This window comes from Dama dama, chromosome 9 (assembly GCF_033118175.1).
Source record: "Dama dama isolate Ldn47 chromosome 9, ASM3311817v1, whole genome shotgun sequence".
Taxonomy (NCBI): Eukaryota; Metazoa; Chordata; class Mammalia; order Artiodactyla; family Cervidae; genus Dama; species Dama dama.
The window spans coordinates 62,882,908-62,901,389 of NC_083689.1; the positions used below are offsets into that span (position 1 = coordinate 62,882,908).

Sequence of the window (18,482 nt, forward strand, 5' to 3'; positions counted from 1 at the left end):
GTCAGGAGATGGAAAGAAAGTAGCAGCCGCTTTGTGTTCCTGAATCTGAGCTTATCTTTTTTTTTTTTTATGTTTTTTTTTTTCATTTATTTTTATTAGTTGGAGGCTAATTACTTTACAGTATTGTAGTGGTTTTTGCCATACATTGACATGAATCAGCCATGGATTTACATGTGTTCCCCATTCTGATCCCCCCTCCCACCTCCCTACCCATCCCATCTGAGCTTATCACCTTTCAAATCCCCAGTTACCTTCTGAGTTAATAATTTATTAATTCCTTTTCTGGTTTTAGCTGGTTTGGGTTGTTATTATATCACTTGCCATCAAAGGAGTTGTGACAAACACACTGGGTCCCAGAGTGAATTAATAACGTCAGCTTTGCTGTGGGGGGGAAATCACATGATCCCCACTTCAGTAGTACATATATCGTCTCCTGCAGGAACAAGAGATGGGCCACGTGACTCACTAGGGAAGCATTTATGAGGTGTCAAAACGTGCCTCAGTCATGAGAAGTGCTTGAAGGGCCTAGCCCAAAGGCCTTCTTGCTCACAAAGCCCTCCTGTGGATAAAGACTTTATTGTCATACAAAAGAAATGTGCCCGAGACACAGGTCTTGCCTACTTGGATCAGGAGAAAGCAATTTTCCTTCTGACAAAGTAACAGCACTATTTAATTTTTAAAAACATAACTACAAATTACTACCCCTTCTTAGACTCTGTGGGTAACAGGAGCTGAAAGCTCCATAGTCCTCATATCCGAGGGTATCAGGTGTTTTCACAGGGAAGGAGGAAGCTGGCTATTTCCAATAGCCTGGTTTACACAAAACTCCCTGCAGGGGGCAGCCTGGTTGTGCCGCTGAGAGTTCAGTGTTCCTCAATATTTCCATAGCATCTGACAATATCTCGGAGGAAATGCACATTGATTACAATAACTTGCACTTTTACACTAAGCACTTTACAGATTTCACTTAATCCACTGGGTACTACTTTGACCATCATTTTACAGGTGAGGAAATTGAGCCCTTGATACATAATTCATTCAAGGCTTCACAGCTGTATGTCACAGAAGTCTAGAGCCCTCGGCACCACTCCCCAATTCTGCCTCTAAGATCTTTTGTGATTCCAGACAAGCTTTCTTCCCCTCTTTTGGCTTCAGTCCTCATCGGACAGAGAAAGGGAACAGCCTGGCTAAAGTCTTGGGCTCCTCTCAGCTCTAAAGTTCTTCTAGTTCCAAGGTTAAGAAATTCACTTTGTTCTCTGCACCCTGGCATCAGCCTGCATACTAGAGATGAAGAGGGGGCAGGCAGTGCACCCTTTCAAAAGAGAGTTAGTCCCTGTAGCAGGGTTAAAGGATGGGTATCACCTTGGCCCCCAGGTAGAGGCACCCAGCCGGACAGACTCTCTAGAGGTCTTCATGGGTCCACAGTTTTTCTCAGGGTTCCTGTATGCCAGTTTTAAGCCCACAGGGGTATTTTAGTTGGCCCCTGCAATGTTTTAAAACAGTTGGACTTAGTTACCAACATTTTAAAATCAAAAGCTGAAATCTGGATTCCTGGGTTTTCCTGAAAAGTCTGAAGATCTGGCCATTCCAGGCCCATGTTCCCCTGGCCACACTGCAGTGAGTTGCTGCTCCTGGCATTCAGATGGAACAAGAGTGCTCTGCTTTTCCAGGTGGTCAGCTCACACACACAGCTCCCCTGACTGGTCCTGAGGGTACTTCAGCCTGTGAGCCTCACTTATCGAGCCAAAGGTGCTCTTTTCCTGAAGGATCCAAGGGGTGGGGATGTGCAGCACTGGGGCACAAGAACAAACGCTCCTTTTCATGCAGACACAACAGTGCTCTGGGCTCTGTGACAGCTGACACCGAACCTGTGGCCTGGGTGCAGGTAGGAGCCTGGTGCCTTGGAACAAAAACCAGGAAGTGCAACAAAAGGAGAAGTTTTCATCCAGCCATGAAACTCTCCTTCCCCAGTAGCCACCACTCAGATCTCTATCTGCTTTCTGGGGCCCAGGGTGGACCAACAGCCATGTGTCATTTCCCTGGATAGGGGCTATAATGGTGACATTGTGCTGAGTGGAACAAGAGAGGTTTTCATCCAGCGACCAGCACTGGGCAGACACTCAAGCAAGGGGCTGTGGGGCTCACCCTGCACAAAGGAGTTTGGGAGTAGGGCCCTGAGCCAGTGAGAAGCCCCATGGATTGGGCTGCACGTCCACAGTGGCAGGCAGTGGGAAGGGAAGCAGAGAGGCATTGCTCCCAGAACATGTCACTGCTGTCTCATTTTCCTCTACGAATAAATAAGCAAATAAACAATCTCAGAGGATAAAGGGGATCACCCTCCCCAAGACACCTGCATTAATAGAAACCTCGTGAGTCCTAGAGCATTTATTCACTGACTCACCCGACAATACTTGCTACCACTTACTAGGTTCCAGACACTGTGCTAGGCTGTAGGGATCCAGCAACAAGTGAGACACAACGCTCACTCACACAACGCTCACTCGCATAGTGCTTGCAGTCTAGGGGGCCAAGAAGAGGTAAAGGGAGAAGCAGGAATTTAAACACTGATGACCCAATGGAAGAACTGACAGTAACATAGTAACAGAATCAGTTTAAGAACCCAGATCTGAACCCCAATTGGTGGTTTTTCTTACTTTTCCTAGGGTCTCCTGAGATCACTACTCTGTGGAATGGCGGGCTGGAGCTTAGACAGGAACGTACCCCAGATACTACAATACGGAATCTGAACTCTGCATTGACAGCAAAGGAGAGCCATCAAATACTTTTAAGGGGGATCTGACTAGAACCATGGAATGGTCACGTGGTAGCCATGATGGAAGCAGACCTAGAGGCAAAGTGACAGATTAAAAGGCTAAAATATGTTTCTCTCACTGGGACAAAGAACATTTAGCCTCTCAATTTTTCTTTCCTTGGGCTTCCCAGTTCCACCTGATAAGCTAAGAATGAGAATGGGGAGTATCAGTTGTTTTCACAAGACTAGGAGCATGTGGGAGCTGAAAGCTTTCTTCCTGGAATTGTTCAGTGGGACCAAATTTGCTATCTTTTTACAGAGCTAGAACTCTTCACACAGACTTCTTTAGACAAGCACCAGGCAAACCTGGAAAACTTACGACAGCAGTAAGAAAAGGGAAGATATGAGGCAGATCCTAAAAATCCTTTCCAGAGAATTGCATTCACACAGGGAAGGGGGAAGGGGAGGAGAAAACCAGGCAAAGGCACCCACAACCTCCATCCCCATTCCAGCACCGCCCACCCGATACCCTATGATCTGGCCAAGCCAAACTGCTTTGCAGACACATCCTGCAGTTTTCTATCTCTATGTCTTTGCTCTCACTGTTTTCTCTGCCTGTAATGTTATCTCCTCATTGCAGGCTCACCCAAGTGTCAGTCATCCACTATTGTCTCCATGATCAGTAAGAAATTCCTGCTTCATCTTACTGAATTCCAAGAGCATTTTATATTTCCTCTGGTACTTTTCACGTAACAATTTTAATTAAATTATTTTATGCATATTTACCTCCTCTACTAGACTGGAAACTCATAAAGGATGGAGATCATTTCTACTTAGCATTAGTTCTCCCAATAGAAAATTGGCACAGAATGCAACAAATATTCCTAAGTAGACTAATTAAAAGTAGGGGTAGTTTTTAATGGTGTATACGGACACGACTGAAGCGACTTAGCAGCAACATGGGCCTATGTAAAGGAAAAGTACAGGAAAAAATATGTAGTTATTCCTTGTTCCAAAGCCACAAACAGCCTTCTCATCCACTTCATTCAGTTCCCCAACGGCAACCAAGCTGTAGTCAATTTAGTCAACAGTGCCACCTAGTGGGCACTGTGGGTGATTATTAAACCAGAAACACTACATCTTCACAGCTGCTTCTTTACTGTTAATCCTTAGGAAAACGGCATAGATTGTGTTTTCCCATTTTTTACATCTTTCCTAGCCCACATTTCCCATTTTACATCTTTCCTAGCTCAGTTAATCTCATTCCATATACCATTTCATAGGTGCATATAAATTCCCTTTAGCTTTTATTTTTCGGTTCCAATTCTCTGATAAACTTCCAGAGTCTGAAAGTTTCTTAAAGCTTCTAAAAGTTCTAAGCCCTCCATCTGTTCCTGAAATAGTCGCATTTTACACATTTTTAAAATTTACTTCAAATGAAATATTATGTTTTTTAAAGTAGTAAATGAGCTAGACTGGGAACTTAACTACAATTTATAGCCTTGTTTTCAAGTGTTTCAGAATTAAAACAGTGAACTTTTAGAAGCTAATTCACTTATAAATTGTTGGTTGTCTGCTTTAGAATTTAAACTGACCTTTTCAAACTGGAAAAGTGGGCAGGAACAAAGAGGAACTTGGAAAATAATAACGGCTCACATTTTTATAGCTATTTATGGTTTACAAAGTAGGTTTGTACCATCATGTCATTTGCCCTCCCAAAAACCTTGCAAGGTCAGTATGAGTTTTCCCATAGCACAGATGAGCAAGCAAGCCTCACAGGCTTAAAGTTATACACTTTGTAAGTAGCAGAGCAAGAGCTCAAACACAAGTTTTCAGGCTTCAACCCCATTGTTTTTTCACTACACCATATTTCCTCTGGGCTCATACACAGATATATTAAACAAACTACTGATGCAATTTGGTGAAGCAAGGGCTAACTAATTTCAACTCGCCTATCAAAGCAATGGAGAAACATTCTCAGTCCAGGAAAATGCAGAATGCTCTTTTCCAGGTCCTTCCTTGAGCCTTTGCACAAGATGGTCCCAATGCTAGAATGTACTATGTAAAGGAGTGGCCTAGCCAAAACTTCAAACTGTGGTCTGGCCTATCTTGGGGAGAAGTGTTTAGAAGAAGAATTAAGCCTCGACTTCACTTTATAAAGGGTCTTAGACATTTCATATGTCTATAATCGGTTTGGGCCTACTTTCACAGAGACAAACTAACAGGATGAAAGATGTTGATATTCTTCATACAGCTTTAAACTTAAATCCCATTCTTGACCACACTGGTCATAGCAATATTCTTCTACATCCCGTAATTATTTAAGGAAGAGCACACTTAACATTGCATTGCACTTGTATGCTAAGACAGTGTTCATTTCCACAATTTTTATCACTCCGTGTTGGCATTCTTCACGATTCAGTACACTGGGAACCTCAAAAGTTTTATGTGTCCCAAGCCACTGCCCACATTTTAGCAATCCTTTCTCTCCTTTTCCTAGGTGATTTTTAAAAGGTCTTTATTATTTCACTCCTCTTTTACACCATTATTGGCATAGCGTCTGGTCCACTGTCTGGCTCTAGATGGTGCTCAGGAAAGACATGTTTAATGAAGATAAACCCAAAGACAGGGTGGCAGCAGCAGGCAAAGAGATTTTTGACTCTAATGTTGAAAAACAGATTCTAACAGTTTGGACAATCTGAAAATGGACCCTGCTGGAAGTGCGATAGTAAGCTTCTCGTCACTGGCGGAATGCAAGCAGAGCTCAACAGTGCCTTGGTCTGGGCAGGGGTGGGACGCACGCAGGCACGGACATGAAAGGAAGTGTGAACCGGCATGTGGGTCCTCTAGTAGCCCCTCCAGAGAGGGGCGCAAGAACTTGTGAAAGGCAGGGCGTGGCAAGGGTGTGTGGGGATGAGGGACACCCGCGGCCCAGGGGGCCAGGCGGGCTCCGGGTCTATTCCGGGAGCCGAGCGCAGGGGCGGGCGCGGGCGGGCGGGGGCGCCGGGCGAGCATCCTGTCGGGGGAGGGGACGCGCGGAGGGCGCTCCCGCGGGGCCGGGGCCGGACTGGAGAGCGCCGCGCCCGCCGCTGCCAGCCCCGCCGGAGGCACCGCGCCCTGCTCCGCTATCGCCGGCGCCATGGACCGAGGCCGGGGTAAGAAGAAACGCGGCGCCCACACTTGTTGCTTTGCAGGGTGGTAAGGGGAGAACCGCTAGATCTAAAAGCCAGAGAGGAGGAGGCAGAGACTAGCGGGTTGGGCCGGGCCGAGGAGCGTGGGGGCATGGAGAAAGGGAGAAGTGGGGGCCGAAGACCCGGCGCTGTGTGGACAGGTGCCTCCTGTGCCTGGGCTGCTAGGGGGCTGCTAGGGGGATTCGTGTCCCGGACTTAAGTTGCCTCCAGTGTGTGAAACCAGAGTTTTCATACACTCGGAACCTTAACTTCATGAACGAATCCCCCACACGATTCCTGAGGAAGGCAAGCCCCTCTCACCCCACCCCAACCCTCTCCACCAAGGGTAGAATAGAATTAACAAGTCACACTCTTGAAAACAACAGGGCGTGTTAAGCCCCTACTGTTCACACACCAGAAGCCCCAGGAGACAGAAGCGTGTGCAGCCACCCAGGGTGGCAGGAGGAGGAGCTGCAGGAGTGCCTGTGGGTGCCTGCGTGGGTGTCCCAGCCCTGGCTCTGAGCCTGACAAGCTGTGTGACCTTAGCCCACCCTCTTTCTCTCTGGGCTAGTGACAAGGTTGAACTGGATTGTCTCTGAGACCCCTTCTTATTTGGACAGTTTGAAGAGTTGAAGAACATGTAAGAAAGTTTTACAGACGTGGTGGGGGTGCTTGTTGAAACTGCAACGAACAGGAGCATAGAGAGAGCATTTGGTGGAGTGGGGGTGGAATTCATGGGGAGCTATGCTTAAGTAAAGGCCTGGACACCTCAATGGGCTCTTAGCTGTAAAAAAAAAAAAAAAAGTAAAAAGTGGCTTGCTTGAACATGGGGGCAGTGACAAAGGCTGGGAACCAGGACACCAGTGTCACAACACCCCACCTCTGGAAACCGAGGAGAGCACAGGTCTGAATGCACTTGGTAAACTGGCAAGTGCTGCCAACATGACAAGTATTATTATTCTTGTTGTTATTATTATTAATGGAAAATTCCTCCCCTTCCCTACATAACCTTACACGCTTCCCCCCTCTGCCTGTTTGCTGCACTGAGACCTCCAACGGGAAAAAAGGAGTGGCCAGGGGTGTGGAAGCAATGAGGAAGGGCATTGGGGGCAGGGATGGGGCCAAGAGCAGGTGTCATGGTAACCCCCCTGCACTCCTCTTATGGGTACAGCCAGAGATCAGAGGGCTGCAGGGGACCCCAGACTTCTAATTCAAGGTGCTGGGGACAGCTTCCCCACCCACACCATCTCTAGCACAAAGTGCTGCATCAACCCTTTCCTATTAGGGGTTGGAAGGTCAGGCAGAAAATGGAGGGGGCTTCTGGTTTGGCTCTTTGGGAACCAACGCTGTGATCTGAAAAGCAGTTCTTACCTGTTAACTGACTCCTGGACAATTGTGCACAGAGCATATACACTTGTCAGGGAGAAAAAAGAGAGCAGAGGTGCCTCTAATGTCCCTCAGTCAGTCCCCCATCCCCATCTCCCACACTGTACGTTTAAAGCAAACAGCACTGCGCTCCACCCCATCACACCCCACATGGTGCCAAATACCGACCTGTCCCCAGCACACAATCCCCAGTACAAAAATCCATACCTAGCCTACCCAGAGTTGTAGAAAGCAGACTATGCCCTCCTTTGACAGACCATGAGTGACGATAATTCAACCAGCTTAAAATGCTTAATAACTGATACCAATAACTGATACCTCACTAAAGAAGGCTGCTTCCAGACCACTCTTCCTGGGAAGCCAGACTTCCCTGGCAATCTGTTAGTACTCAGAATGCTCTAGGACTCTGACCCTCTCCCCTGCTGCAGGCTTTCCTAGCCCACTTTCTTTCTCCTTCATAGCTCTCGTCACGATGTGGCAGCTATCCAACTACGTGTTTAGTGTCTACCTAGCCTGTCAGAATGTAAGCTTCAGGAAGGCTGGGGGTGGATCTGGGCAGCCACCCTGCTGACAGCAGTGCCTGGCACACAGTAGGTGCTCACTAACAGTGGCTCAAATAGTTCATTAACAACATGAAACAAACTTAATAGTGCACCCCAAACTGAACAGTTGTAATGCTGATTTTGAAAGATACATACCACTAAATCCTCCCATCAGAACAGTGCTTCGTGACCTGCAAAGGCCTTCTCAAATGCAAGTGAAGTGGATGAGGCACACAGGACGAGGTCATCTGTCTAGAAACTCAGCAGGCTACCCTGAGAAATTACTGCAAAAACTGTAGGAATTAAAGCAAACACAGCTGCATATGAACTAGAATACAAAAGTTGTGTGGGTTTTTAAGATAAAATTAAGTCTTTACAAATCATTCTGGTGGAAATTTGTTGTGCCCATATCCCCAGGAGGGTGTGAGCACTCTCTTCTGTTGTCAGGCAGGTTTTAAGAAGCACAGGTCTCATTTCACCCTCATACCTACCATGTGAGGAGTGAGACTGTCATGCCCAGGGAAGGAAGCCACACTTCACACTGTACACTAGTAACAGTAACAACTGAAATCATCAACGTGTTTTCATGAGCCAGGCAACATGCTCAGCTTTTTTCATAGCTTCTCTTGGAACAAGCAATGGGACAGGGCTATGACTGGGTAATCCCTACCTCACAGGAAGGCAGGTCTCACAGTGTATTAGTCAGCTAGGGCTGCCGTAACAAACTACCACAGATTGGGTGGCTCAAACAACAGATTTATTTCCTTACAGTTAAGGAAGCTAGAAGTCCAAGACCATGGTGCCATCTGGGTAGATTTCTGGCGAAGACTCTCATCCAGATCTGTATATGGTGGCCTTCCCACTCTGCCCTCACATGGCCTCTTCCCTGTACACAGAGAGAAAGAGACAGAGATTGCTGATATCACTTCCTCTTCCTAGAAGGTCATCAGTCCTATTGGATTAGGGCCCACCTTTATGACCTCTTTTAACCTGAATTACCTCCTTAAAGGCCCTAGCTCCAAATGCAGTTACACCCGGGGTTAAAATTTCCATACTTTGGTGTATAGATCTGAGGTGGGGGCACAGTTCAATCCGTAACAGCAGGATTAGGGCACTGACATTAGCTTGTACAGTCGCTCATCATGTGAGAGACAGAGCTGGGTTTGAACCAAAGTCCTGATCTTAAACTGGCTGCTGGCTGACTCCACAGTGGCAGGTGACCTGCCCAAGCCCTAGAACAGAAGAGGGCTTGGACACCGCATATTCTTGTCGCAGGTCTGGGCACCTCCGTCACACCACAACCATGCCGTTCAGATCTTCAGTAGCAATTACAGCATAAAAGCTCAGCATCAAAGTCAACTGACTTGAGAATGAAAACAAACCTAGGAAGTAGGATTTCTCTTCTAACAAGATATGTGTCTTCCCATGAGTAAAGGAGGATTCATATGATGCAGTAACAGACACAGAAATGACTTACCTTACATTATAAGGAAATTCCTTCCAGCAGGACTTCCCCAATTCATGAACATCAAACAAAGAGAATCAGCTACTGGTGAAAGTTAACACCTTCACTATAGACTAATGACTATGGACACCACCTTCTACAGAACCAATCACTTAACTCTCTATCCTCACATAAAGATAAATATGGATACTGATGATACCTACTTCATGGGGTTGTTATTAAATGTACAGAAAATACTTCAGACAATGATTACCATATGAGTCCCATTCAATAAATACTGGCTACAGTAATAATTGTGTTTTTTAAATCACATTTAACATAATAAAATTCTATTGGCCCCAAGCTAGTCTGACTCTGAGGACACTTCTGAGTTCCTACTCTCTTTTAAGAACTGGGCTAGACAACTTCATATACAACTCAAAGACAGGGGCTATGTCATAATCTCTGTATCCTGGAGCTCCTTCATGGTGCTTGTCTCTTGAAAATCCATCTCTGACATGCAATAACAGAACCATCTGACAAGTGTTTCTGAGTGACAAAATATTTATAGGCCAACATGTCTATTTTCTCTTATTTATGCTATTTATTCGTGCCTACTGCTGAGAGGGATTGGGGGGCAGGAGGAGAAGGGGATGACAGAGGATGAGATGGCTGGATGGCATCACCGACTCAGTGGACATGAGTTTGAGTAAACTCCGGGAGTTGGTGATGGACAGGGAGGTCTGGCGTGCTGCGATTCATGGGATCACAAAGAGTCAGACACAACTGAGCGACTGAACTGAACTGACTACAGTTTTATCTTCACAATTTTGCTTTTGTGAACTTTCTAGTGTTCTCAAGCCGTCTTTGCTTACGTCTTTGGTCTAAATTTTCCCTCATTCCCTTCTTAATGCCCAAGGTTCTGATATGCCTAGCTCATATGAAGCAATCAATTTTACCAAAGTTCCTTTCCTTTCTACTTCACAACTAGTTCTTTTTCAACTAGTTGCAATCAATCCAAGATGGGAGTTTCTTTTGTTGAATTATACATATTCTCTGGGAGATTATATTGTCTCCTGGGCAATTTAAGACATAATCTGAAGCTCTGCTTTTCATTAAATGAGATTTTTTTAAACTAATTTAATTGGAGGCTAATTACTTAACAGTATTATAGTGGTTTTTGCCATACACTGACGTGAATCAGCCATGGGTGTACATGTGTTCCCCATCCTGAGCCCTCCTCCCACCTCCCTTCCCATCCCATCCCTCAGAGTCATCCCAGTGCACTGCCCCTGAGCGCCCTGTCTCATTAAATGAGATTTTTATCATTCAAGAGATGCTAGAAGAACCCACTCGTGTCTTGCCTTTGGTGGACCAGCTTTGACATCTGTACTAGGAAAGTCATATCTTCCCTATCTGTGGCTTCCATTGGCCAAGCAGCGGCTCCCCTCCATGTCCCCTCTGTGACTCACTGCCCAATTTCTGTCCCCCAGGCTGTGAATTCCCATACCTCTTCCCTGACATCTGAGTTCATTTTCTACTCTTATCAATTACTGTTCTTCTGAAAGGAGTACACACCCATATGTTTTCTTCCAAATATGTTCCATAAAGTCATCTTTGTTAGCCTGGAGACTCAGTACAGCTGAGTGGTTCAGGGAATGGACAAACTTAGGTTTTGACCACGGCTTTCTAGCTGTATCATCTTGTATGAACTGGGTAAATTACTTAATTTTTCTGAATACCAGTTTCATTTCATTTGGAGTGTCGTGAGGAAAGGTGATGCATGTAAGCTAGCACTTAGGAAACATTCAGTAGATGACAGATATTACATTTATCACATATAATTACTTGGATTTTAGCCACACTCTGCACTGGTGTATGCATAGGATTTAACCTTACCCTCTTCTCTGTAGAGGCTTCTGTTGGTCACTGGGCACCACTTCCATTTCCTTGTCCCACTCAGAGTTATTTCTGCCTCTCCCTCAAATATCAGTTTCAAACTCTACTGCTCACATGAGTGAGTACCCTGCCAAGTAAGCCCTCCCTGTCCACTCTCTGCCAAGAACTTATCATTATTTCATTCTGATCTTAGGTTCAGAAAAATAACTGTTTTTGGATACCATTAGCTCCTCATACCCATCTTACCCTTCTAAAAAAAAAACCCTGCAATTGAACAGAAAAATAAAACCCCACCACCACAGTCTCCTGTTTCTCCCCATACACTTCTTTCCCTCCTTGCAGTCTTACTTCCAATCACACCTTCTGATGAAAGCCCACTCCTAAGAGTCACAAGCAGCTCTATTTTGTCTAATTGTTCACCTCTTCTCATTCCCATCTCCTGGGCTTCTCTGTAGCTGTTTTCTAAATGGATTCTCCTATTTGCGAAGATGGAGCAAGCATGGATTTTGGAATCAGATAAACCTAGGTTAAATAACCACTGCTCCATCCATCTGTCAGAAGCCTTTTCTGTCTCTCCTTCCCCACCCTACTCCTGCCTGGCCTCCAATTCCACTGTTATAGGTGCTCATAGCCTCAGGGCTTCTCTTGCTCTAAGGCAAGTGACCCAGCTAAGTCTTGTTCCGCTAGTCTGCAAAGCAGGAAGAATGACACCCAGGATTAGGAAACTGCAATGTGGTAATATTTGTCCAGCAACCAGTGCCTGGCCCATGATAGGTGCTTGCATGCATGCTCAGTCACTTCAGTCGTCTCTGACTCTTGGTGACCCAATGAACTGTGGCCTGCCAGGCTCCTCTGTCCGTGGGGATTCTCCAAGCAAGAATACTGGAGTGGGTTGCCATTCCCTCCTACAGGAGATCTTCCCAGTCCAAGGATCAAATCCATGTTTCCCATGTCTCCTGCATTGGAGGTGGATTCTTTACTGCTGAGCCACGAGGGAAGCCCTTGTTAATTGTTATTTCCCATCTTTTTCTCCAGCTCAATTTTTCTTGTATGGTGACTCTTGCCCCATCTTTACATTAGTGCTGCAGACAACCAAGCCTCTTTTGAGGGCTGCTCCCAGTGTCTTATCTTCAGCCATGAGTTGAGCTCCACTCCTGCACTGGCTCCTGCTTTTGGTGTATTTCCATTTGGAAGTCCACTCATCCTCCAAGTGACCCAATTGTGAACTCATCTTATTCACCACCAAATCAAATCACCCTTCCTGTTTCTCTTTTTTCTATTAACAACACAACAATGTGAGGAGCTATTGAAGGAAATGGGGCTGTTTGTGAATAAAACTAAATTTGAAGGGGGGGGGATATGGGATCATTTCTCAAATTAGCTGTCCTGTAGAAGAGTATTAGAAAGACTCTTCAGAACGCTATACAAGAGGTTAAACAGAGACTAACTGGGGCACAATCTGGAAGAAGCAAACAAATGAAAAGAGCTATTCAGTGACAGACTAAGAGGTGCCCAGAGACATAATGAAGCAGACGCTGAGTGGACACAGATCGGGGAGTCCTAGAATGCTTCCTATGGGGACCACAGTAGTAGATAAGTTAGAACAACTGTCACTCAATTCAAGAGGTTTCCATAGGCATGACCCTTTTGAAAACTATAGAGAACAGGACTTGTAGAAGCATATACTTTACCTTGAAGCATTCGTCTTTTATTCAAATGTATATGTATCATAGCTTTTGATGGGGTTTATGAAATATCTATGCTTGTGGACAGAATATGGGAAGAGGAGAGCCTGATACAATTAAAGACAGTTATTTAAAACTATAGATCTGATTGTGCTTAAACTGCTTAGTGGCTTCTCATTGTTCTTAAAATACAGACTACAATCGTGGTGTGGCCTCAAGGACCGCCCTGCCTTTTACCAGCTCCCTTTGGGCCCCTGCCCCTGTCTTACTGTGGATTCTCCTCACAATGCCCTTTGTACCTTTACCTGGTTAACTCCTTCCTTCTCATCCTTAGCAATCTGCTCAAATATTACTTCCTCAAAACAATCTTTCCCTGTCTCCCATGCTACATCCCTCATTACAGGTAACCCTAGCACTCTGTACTTTTCACTGGTTAGCATTTTCACAGTTCAGTTCAATTGCTCAGAAGTGTCTATTTGCGACCCCATGGACTGTAGCACGCCAGGCTTCTCTCTCCATCACCAACTCCCGGAGCTTGCTCAAACTCATGTCCATCAAGTTGGTGATGCCATCCAACCATCTCATCCTCTGATGTCCCCTCTCCTCCCACCTTCAGTCTTTCCCAGCATCAGGGTCTTTTCTTTTTTATTTTTTCAGGGTCTTTTCAAATGAGTCAGTTCTTTGCATCAGGTAGCTAAAGTATTAGAGTTTCAGCTTCCGCATCAGTCTTTCCAATGAATAGTTAGGATGGACTGGTTGGATCTCCTTGCAGTCCAAGGGACTCTCAAGAGTCTTCTCCAACAACACAGTTCAAAAGCATCAATTCTTTGGCACTCAGCTTTCTTTAGAGTCCAACTCTCACATCCATCGATACATGACTACTGGAAAAACCATAGCTTTGACTAGACGGACCTTTGTTGGCAGAGTAATGTCTCTGCTTTTTAATATGCTGTCTAGGTTGGACATAGCTTTTCTTCCAGGGAACAAGCGTCTTTTAATTTCATGGCTGCAGTCACCATCTGCAGTGATTTTGGAGTCCAAGAAAATAAAGCCTCTCACTGTTTCCATTGTTTCCCCATCTATTTGCCATGAAGTGATGGGACCAGATGCCATGATCTTAGTTTTCTAATGTTGAGTTTTGAGCCTACTTTTTCACTCTTCTCTTTCACTTTCATCAAGAGGCTCTTTAGTTCTTCTTTGCTTTCTGCCATAAGGGTGGTGTCATCTGCATATCTAACGTTATTGATATTTCTCCTGGCAATCTTGATTCCAGCTTGTGCTTCATCCAGCCTGGCATTTCACATGATGTACTCTGCATATAAATTAAATAAATAGGGTGACAATATATAGCTTTGATGTACTCCTTTCCCTATTTGGAACTAGTCTATTAGAACCATGTCCAGTTCTAACTATTGCTTCTTGGCCTGCATAAAAATTCCTCAGGAGGCAGGTAAGGTAGTCTGGTATTCCCATCTCTTTAAGAGTTTTCCACAGTCTGTTGTGATCCACACAGTCAAAGGCTTTGGCATAGTCAATAAAGCAGAAGTAGATATTTTTCTGGAACTCTCTTGCTTCTTCAGTGATCCAATGGATGTTGGCAATTTGATCTCTGGTTCCTCTGCCTTTTCTAAATCCAGCTTGAACATCTGGAAGCTCACCGTTCATGTACTATTGAAGGCTGACTTGGAGAATTTTGAGCATTACTTTGCTAGCGTGTGAGATGAGTGCAATTGTGGGGTAGTTTGAACATTCTCTGGCATTGTCTTTCTTTGGGATTGGACTGAAAATTGCCCTTTTCCAGTCCTGTGACCACTGCTGAGATTTCCAAATTTGCTGGCATGTTGAGTGCAGCACTTTCACAGCATCATCTTTCAGGATTTGAAATGGCGCAACTGGAATTCCATCACCCCCGCTAGCTTTGTTCATAGTGATGCTTCCTAAGGCCCACTTGACTTCACATTCCAGGATGTATAGGTGAGTGATCACATCATCGTGGTTATTTAGGTCATGAAGATCTTTTTTGTATAGTTCTTCTGTGTATTCTTGCCACCTCTTCTTAATACCTTCTGCTTCTGTTAGGTCCATACCATTTCTGTCCTTTATTGTGCCCATCTTTGCAAGATCTTTGCCATCTTCATAGTAATGATTAATTATAGCAATTAATTAGCTGTTAATGTGAGCTTTATGAGGACAGGGTCCTTTTTACCTTGTTCACAATTCTTTTCCAGCATCTAATGTAATGCTTTGCCTGTAATATATGTGCAAAAAATGTCTGCTGAGATGATGAATAAATAAAAGAAAAAATACAAAGTTCACGGGGTAGAGCTGGGTAAGGCCACTTTTAGCTCCAGGATTTTCCATTTCAATGATTCCTATTTTAGGGACAGAAACATAGACTTTGTCATTATTCATCATTTCCTTTGCTTTCACCCTTTCTGCAGTCAGACCCCCAGTTCTGTTAACTGTTACTGAAAAATGTATCTTGGATGGCTTCTTCTCCAATATCCTGTCATCTCTGGTAAGAGCTTCCTGTTTCTCCTCTCACCTCCCCAGCCTCCCATAAAGACCACTCTCTGTTTGTCTAAAGCAGTGGTTCTCGAATCCAGCTGGAAGAATCATTATCTTCCAGGGAGCCTACTGAAAATATACCCCCAGAGGTCTGATCAGTGGGTCTGGAATGAGGTTTGGGAACATATACTTTTTGCAAAGCTCGCAGCTGAGTCTGACATGCTTGCTGTTTTCGTGCACAGGCTTATCAGGACCCTTGACCTTGCTCAAACACCTCCCTTGATTACTTGGCTCCAGCACTGCCTTTCACACTTTTCAACCAGGTGAAATTCTAGGGTTTGGTCTGGTCTGTTACCCAAAGTGGCTTCTGAAAGCTTGAAGGGAATTTTATCTAAAGCCAGACAAATTTCTATTATCATCCATAACACACCTGAACAAACACCCCCCACTCCAAAAAAAATCTTTGTGCAGTGGACTTGCAGAGACAGATCGTATTTTTCTCAAGGTTTCTTCCCTAACCCCACCCTGCCCTCTACCATGGACTCCCATGGTATGGGTACTCTAGCCTGAGAGGGCAAACCTCCAATAAATGTGCCAAGCACACAGTGCCAGCAGAGAAATGTATCTGGACATGGAAGCAGAAATACCATGTCCTAGCGAATGGCTCAGCCACTCACTTCTGCAACATACATACATACATTTTTATAAAGCTTTTAACTTCTAGAAACCTTTTCACATTCGCCAGTTGTGTCCATTCCCACGCAGTGTTGGGGTTGTTAATCATGGAGTGCTTCCTTTACAGCTTGGGCAGCTCTGGCAGTCATACAGGCTCTCACTCAGCAGTCATCCACAGAGGGGTCACTCTGGGCCAGAAGGAACCTGTGTAATAGCAGGGATATTCAAAGAGAGAATTGACCACTAAAATCCTTTCTCTGGGACCCTTTCAGCCTTGAGATTCTCTTCAATGACTTAACTCTGGTAAAAGCCTTGTGAAGTGGTCAGCTGAGACATTCTCCCAGTTAGACAGATGCAAAAACTGAGGTTAAAAAGATGCCTCTGCTTTTCCCTCTCCCTGAAAGAGACTGCTCAGCATCACCTCCATGAAAACTATCTGCCACATCCTCCCTGGACCTTCCCTCTGACTTTGGGTCACCACCACCCTCCTCAGTTTCAGTTCTTAGAATATTGTATTGTACTAATTTAAATGCCTCCTCTGTGTATATATGAAGCCTGTGCTGTGAGACTGTCTCTACATCTTATTTCCAGGGTCTAGCACATAACAGATGTTTAATAATAATTGCCAACTGAGCACTCACCATGAGTCAGGCAGTTTACATATGTACATTGAGCCATTTAATCCTCTCAACAATCATGAAGCTGATGCAGTTTGACTTTCATGTGTATAAAATATGCCATTAATTTTATTGAGGGAGAAATTCCATCCAAAAATGTTGCCAGCAGTTATGAGGGGAGAGTGTCTGTAGTTTCTATTTTTTAAAATCACAGCTAGGGCATGTATATGAATTAGAAAGATGTAAATACAACTTTGTTTTAAAAATTTTGTAGTTTATGGAAAAATCTGGTTCTGTGGTAGACTGATAAGTACAGTCCCTGTGAAGGCATGTCTGTGGCCCATGTCAGTGTGTGAATGCACAATAATTTGAAGTTTTTGATATATTTGTGATATTTATCTTCCCTGAGCCCTGCAGTCTCATCACCACCACACCTCCCAACAGAATTCGATGGGAATGTTCATCATGACATTGCCATCTGTTGCATTTTAAGTTTATTTACTGTAATTTATTTTCAGTACCTACTTTAAAATGTGTTGTACATGTATTTTTTTTTAATATCCCCAATTTTACAGATGAAAAAACTGAGGCCTAAACAGGTCAATTTTTTACCCAGCCCTGCCCACCTCCAAACGTAAGTTCTTTACCATCGCTCTCCACTGCTTGTCCAGTGGAGAGAGGCATTCCCAGGTCTATTAATGTGAAGGACTTGCCAGATAAGCCACAAAGACTTAACAGGTGAAGATTTCAAGGTGGGAAGCAGGGGAGGGAAAGGGAATCTAAACAGTTCCAGGAGGGACAGCTTCCATCAGTATGGCCAGGCAGCTGGTGTGAGACTTTATTTCTCACCCTTCACACTCCTTCCACTGTGGCCCTTGTAGTTCTGGCGTTTAGAATTCAAGAAACATTCATCCTCCTGGAACTGGCAAAGATCCTGCCCCAGGAGGGCCCAGGCAGGGTTTTGTCCTCCACCTAAAATTCCATTCGGGAATCCCAGCCACACCCCAGGCGGGGGTGGAGGCGCAGAGCCTGCCAGCCCTGATTCTTCTCCCTGCACAGCTGTCAGGCTGCAGAGGGGCAGAATGTGGCACCACATTGCAGTCATTCCAGCTCTGGGGAATTTACTGACAGAACGTCCCACAGGAGGCAAGTTCAGGGGCTTTTTATAGCCTTCTAAGAACCTAGGGGAAAACTCATCTCCTGAGAGGGATAAGTGGGGCACGTGTCTTTTCTGGGCACCATTCCCTCAATCATGCAATCTCAGATGCCCACAATCCAAATCAGGGTAAGGGTTATGGCTAAGTGAGCAGTGCAGAGTAGTGAAAACATGTTCGCTGACCAAGCTACAGGGATCCCGACCAAATCCAGTTACTTGAATCTCCTCCTTGGGCTGCAGTTTCTTCACCTGTCAGGTCGAAGTGTTTATTACAGCACGGGTAGCAGTACACCTTGGTTGTTAGACCAAATCCAGACCCCCCACATCTTCTGGTAAGTAAAGCTGTATTGGCCCACAGCCATGTCCATTCATTATGTTTTGTCTATGGCTGCTTTTTTGCCAAAAGAGCAGAGTTGAGTAGTTGCAACAGAGGCCCACATGTGGCCTGAAAAGCCTAAAATATGTACTATCTGGTCTTTTACACAAAGTTTGCCAACCCCTGAATTAATCTGTAGAGTTTGGGAGTGTCTGCCTGGAGCACTGTGGTGAGAAAGATTCTGAGGGTGTGTCCAGGCTGAGGAATGAAGCCCTGTCCTCAGATCATTCAAGAGTACGTACTCAAGACTAATACTTGGAAAGGCCCCAGAA

The 18,482-nt window shown here is 44.9% G+C and overlaps 1 protein-coding gene and 1 long non-coding RNA gene across 3 annotated transcripts in view; one reads left to right on the forward strand and one right to left on the reverse strand.

Annotated features, from left to right (window-relative positions):
• LOC133062536 (uncharacterized) overlaps positions 1 to 18,482 on the reverse strand; it is a 94,896-nt gene that overhangs the window by 25,728 nt on the left and 50,686 nt on the right. The window contains exons 3-6 of the long non-coding RNA XR_009694200.1: positions 16,115 to 16,265; positions 8,620 to 8,736; positions 8,007 to 8,143; positions 252 to 433 (exon numbers count right to left, since the gene is read on the reverse strand). This is a non-coding gene — a long non-coding RNA (uncharacterized LOC133062536). The remainder of the gene's footprint in view (positions 1 to 251; positions 434 to 8,006; positions 8,144 to 8,619; positions 8,737 to 16,114; positions 16,266 to 18,482) is intronic.
• AFAP1L1 (actin filament associated protein 1 like 1) overlaps positions 5,812 to 18,482 on the forward strand; it is a 68,099-nt gene continuing 55,428 nt past the window's right edge. For both annotated transcript variants that reach the window (XM_061151683.1, XM_061151684.1), the window contains exon 1: positions 5,812 to 5,907. In XM_061151683.1, the coding sequence (XP_061007666.1) occupies positions 5,892 to 5,907 (16 nt within the window). In that variant the 5' untranslated portion in view covers positions 5,812 to 5,891. The remainder of the gene's footprint in view (positions 5,908 to 18,482) is intronic.